The 5000-nt window shown below is 44.0% G+C and overlaps 1 protein-coding gene across 5 annotated transcripts in view; it reads left to right on the plus strand.

Annotated features, from left to right (window-relative positions):
* arhgap27 (Rho GTPase activating protein 27) overlaps positions 1-5000 on the plus strand; it is a 42059-nt gene that overhangs the window by 28707 nt on the left and 8352 nt on the right. For 3 of the 5 annotated variants that reach the window (XM_042083456.1, XM_042083458.1, XM_042083457.1), the window contains 5 exons: positions 1651-1710; positions 2672-2739; positions 2946-3033; positions 3807-3908; positions 4426-4524. In XM_042083456.1, the coding sequence (XP_041939390.1) occupies positions 1651-1710; positions 2672-2739; positions 2946-3033; positions 3807-3908; positions 4426-4524 (417 nt within the window). The remainder of the gene's footprint in view (positions 1-1650; positions 1711-2671; positions 2740-2945; positions 3034-3806; positions 3909-4425; positions 4525-5000) is intronic. The other 2 variants (XM_042083460.1, XM_042083461.1) reach the window with 1 other exon arrangement.

Below are 5000 nucleotides of genomic sequence, written 5' to 3' on the forward strand. Positions count from 1 at the left end.
TGCAAATCTCCTTTACTTTATAGTCCGCAATTCACATACATAGGTCTACTAGGCCATCACCACGAGTGGCATACAAAATGTTTTTGGCCAAGTTTTGCCATTTAAATTCGTTACTACCAGTCATTGCTTTTTTACTGCTTCGATTCGCAATTGAGTGCGCATCTAATGTAACAGCGATGTCTTCACGGAGACATCCACTCTCCAGTTTCAACATGCGTAGCACATGGAAGCTCTTGATTGCGCATGCCACTAAAGTCTATTAAAACAATATATTTATGGAATAAAACTAGACAGGTACCTCGGATTAGCATTGCTGTTTTTTGTTAGACTGCAATTTTCAGCAGCCAGCAGAGGGCATTTAGCCTACTATGCTTCCAGACAATATTTTGCGTCTCCCCTAATTCTGAAGCAGTGGCACAGCTAAATGAAGAGGAAACTGAGAAGAAGGTTAATGCTTTAAATAGGCTACATCAATACAATATATAATATGTGAAGTGAAACTGGACGGGCCATAATAACCTCTGACTAGTTTAGGCTACTTATTGTTAAATTGCAATGTGAGCGGCAGCCAGCAGGGGAGGATACGTCGGCAGGATTATTTAAAAAGCAACTGCAACTACATTGTGCGTCTGCCCTGATTCTGATACCGTGGGGGTATTAATTAAACCGTGGCGGGCCGCCATGCTGAAATAAACATAGAGGAAACACTGCATTGTAATATGCAAGTCGGTTTGGATAAAAAGTGTCTGCTAAATGAATAAATGTAAATGTAGCCTACTTTGCTCTGCATGTGAGTTCAGGAGGGTCCACTACAGTCTGAGTGATGTAAATTGAGTCATCAGAGGGTGTATCACTACTTTGCTACAATAACACTAAGCAGACTAGAAAGAAGTATAATCTGAACAAGTGGGCTAAAGGGGATTCAAACCAAAGATTCGCGACGAGATAAGCTGCAACGTTCTAATGGTGAATGCTTTGCGACAGCTTGCGACGGCTGGCAACGACGTGCAACATTTAATTCACACCACTGCAACTCCTTCTGCAACGGTTTCGTCTCGTCGCAAATCTTTGATGTGAATTGGGCCCAAGTGTCTGTGTTGTTCGGGATTGGTTAGCTGAGAAGTCTGTCCACTCTGGTCCCATATAGGACTTATGCTCTGGGCTTTGTATTGGCTGATTGGGAATGGTGTCTTTCTCTGCTAATCATTTGGGTTGTTTAACATGTTTTTGCAACAGAAATGGAAAGGAAAATAGTATATTTTAAATGTGTGTGTGTGTGTGTGTTTGTGTGTGTGTGTGTGTGTGTTTGTGTATGGGTGTGTGTGTGTGTGTGTGTTTGTGTATGGGTGTGTGTGTGTGTTTGTGTATGTGTGTGTGTGTGTGTTTGTGTATGTGTGTGTGTGTGTGTTTGTGTATGTGTGTGTGTGTGTGTGTGTGTTTGTGTATGTGTGTGTGTGTGTGTTTGTGTATGTGTGTGTGTGTGTGTTTGTGTATGGGTGTGTGTGTGTGTTTGTGTATGTGTGTGTGTGTGTGTGTTTGTGTATGGGTGTGTGTGAGGGGGTTTTTTTTATGTGTGATGCATGTGTGCATTTGATCTCTGTGTTAATATCATGTTTTATGTGTGTGTATCCTGGCTTTCTTTCCCAAAAGGCGGACTCCAAGCAGGAGAAGAGTTTGACTTACGGCAGCACAGACAGTTTGCCACCTGTTGTGGGTGTTCATTAGCTTTGTTTTAGAAAGTGTGTGTGTGTGTGTGGTGTGTGTGTGTGTGGTGTGTGTGTGTGTGTTCCGTAATTTCCTGCCTATTAACAGAGGTTTATACATTGATTTTGCAAAATTGGGCAAATACATGGAGGCGCGCTATACATGGCAATGCATTTCTTTTCTCTAGTCCTCTGATTAAAGCACTGTGGTTAATACACCGGTGCAGTCAATACATGGTTTATCTTTTTTAATTTGCACACAATATGGTTTCCACATGACGCGACTAATACTCAGGAAATTACTGTATGTGTGTGTGTGTGTTTGTGTGTGTGTGTAAGGGGATGATGGTGGTGGTGGTGGTGTAGATAGATATTAAGGTAAAGGTGTGGGTTCGAGTAGTTATAAACTTGAGTAATTGGATTGGTTTGGTTTGATGTAGTCATCAGTGCGCACATAGTGAGGCCAGTGAGCCTTAGTGGGGTCTTGGTGACAGTGGCCTTTTGAGGGGGAGAAGGTCTGAGGACCTATTCATAATCATAACAAATCTTCACACTTCTCATTTTATCTACAGAAACCTCACACACCCATATCATCAGCCACAGACACCTACCTCTCTCACACACACACACGCACACGCATTCGCACACACACACACACACACACAAACACAGACACACACACACACACACACACACTCACACACACACACACACACACAAACACAGACACACACACACACACAAACACACACACACACACACACACACACACACACACACACAAACACACACACACACACACACACACACACACACACACACACTATCTAAATATAAACCTGACCTATACATGGCAGCTTCTTCTTTCTTCCTTCATTCGCTGTTTCAACAGTCTTGTGAAGTTAGTGATCGCCGTCCCTCCTTCTCTCTTTCTAACTCTCTCTCTCTCTTTTTCTCTCTCTCCTCAGTTACCGAGCTTAGAGAAAGCCGGCATCCTGAACAAAACAAAGGTGTCAGAAAACGGCAAAAAAGTCAGGTAATGAATTGTTCCCATGCCGACCATTCCCTTGAGACTGTCCCTGCCAGAAGGTGTGCTGTTGCATGGTTTGCTCCCTCATTATGTTCCTTCCTCCATTCTTTCCCTCTCTCTTTCTCTCTCTCTCCTCCTCCCTCCTTCTCTCTCTCTCTTTCTCTCTCTCTCTCCTCCTCCCTCCTCTCTCTCTTCCTCTCTCATGTTTACAGGAAGAACTGGGCACAATCATGGACGGTTCTCCACGGAGGAGTTCTAACGTTCCACAAAGACCCAAAGTCTGCCCCCGGCAGTACCTCAGTAAGAACCGCAAGAGCACAGGATGTTCTGACACTCCAGTACCTAGAACCTTCACATGAATCCTCTTCACTCTGATAAAACCATCTCAGTAACTGTAGTGACAGATGCCATATCCTCATAGAGGTTGCTATAATTCTCTATAAATGCCTTGATGACTCAGAATTATGGCAGTCTTGACTGTTTTTAGCACCAGACACAAGGTGCACTGTCAAGACATATGTGGGCTCTGTCATTAGATGTGTAACATTTTAGGGAATTCTTCCTCTCTATGCTTGCTTCATTATGGTTGGAATTACCGGTAGTATATCTGAACATTGGCACTGCTTGGTTTGATATGAGATTTCGTGATATCGTTTTGAGGGTTAAGATATGTGTTTGGCTAAGAAGAGAGAGCAGGGTTTAGTTTACATAAGATGTTTGCCTGGGGCAGGACTGAGATAAGAGTCGGAGTCCGAACCCACCTCACACACACACACACACACACAGCCAAAGCTCTTGAGACCACAACGGCACCGACACCATTGCCTGTGGGAACCGAGTAACCTTTCTGTGCACCAGCTTTGAAAGATTTACAATTAAATGTCAGATGTGAGATTAAATGACCGTAGAGACTCTGGAAACAATCACCCACTTCCACATACGTACATTTAGTTAGAATGGGGTTGCCCTTTGACAGTCAGGCCTTTAGTGCATCCTCTGATATGTTTGATGCCATTTGCACAAATTTGCCTACTTATCCACAAAGAGATCAACCCGTGTTCCGTTCTACACAGACGAAGAGCAATCAGATCCTCACGGAAGTCACCGTGGACCTGAGAGGGGCTTCGATTGCCTCGGCTGGGAAGGAGAAATCCAGCAAGAAGAATGTTCTAGAGGTACCCCCCCCCCCCCCCCCCACCTCAACTGATATCTCGCTCCATATCTCCATGCTGTCATTGGGGTTTTCTCATCTGTATACCTTAGAATATCGTTGATTCTCATCTCATCGATAGGAAGATGGTCTCTCCCATTCCTCCATCCTCCTATCGTTCCTTCACAACATTAATTAGAAAGAGGGGCTACGACTGGAGGGAGGAAGGGAGGGAGGGAGGATAGACAAAAAGACAGATGATGAAACCCCTTTGTTTTAAAAGAAGCGACGATCCAGTGATAGCAGTTGTAGCCATGCTAACACATGTTTATGACTCTACAAAAAGACAGATGAGAAAACCCCTTTGTTTTAAAAGGAGCGAAGATGCAGTGATAGCAGTTGTAGCCATGCTAACACATGTTTATGACTCTACAAAAAGACAGATGAGAAAACCCCTTTGTTTTAAAAGGAGCGAAGATGCAGTTATAGCAGTTGTAGCCATGCTAACGCACGTTTATGACTCTTTTGTTTATTTTGTGTAGCTAAAGAGTCAGAACGGCTCAGAGTACCTGATCCAGTACGACACAGAGAGCATCATCAACGACTGGCACAAAGTCATCTATGACACCATCCGGCAACTGGTGAGTCTCCTGAGCAGGGGAGAACACTATTTTTTAATATGTGTTTGGCCTTTTTATGCCTTTAATGAGAGGACATTGGAGAATGACAGGAGGCGAGTGGGATAGAGAGCAGGGGTGGGATCCGGAAAGGACCACGGGGCGGGAATCGAACCCGGGTCGCCGGCGTACGGTGCAGGTGCCCCAGCCAGCCGCACCCCAGTCAGGGCCAGGGGAGAACACTATTAGGACATAGCAGGGGGCCGGGGGCAACTGGGACTCAATAAAGGATTGGGAATTTATTCCATATATGCCCACTACCATTTGCGCACACACACTCATTAGCTGTCTATAATGATACAGTCTCACAATATTATGCCAGGGAAAGTATCACATTCAAAATAGCCAGTCATATTTGACAAAAATTATCATTATTTCATTATTATTTTTTTACAGTAGCCTAAACCAAAAGGGACATCATATACCATTATGATAAATCA

This window comes from Alosa sapidissima, chromosome 24, assembly GCF_018492685.1.
Source record: "Alosa sapidissima isolate fAloSap1 chromosome 24, fAloSap1.pri, whole genome shotgun sequence".
Classification (NCBI taxonomy): domain Eukaryota; kingdom Metazoa; phylum Chordata; class Actinopteri; order Clupeiformes; family Clupeidae; genus Alosa; species Alosa sapidissima.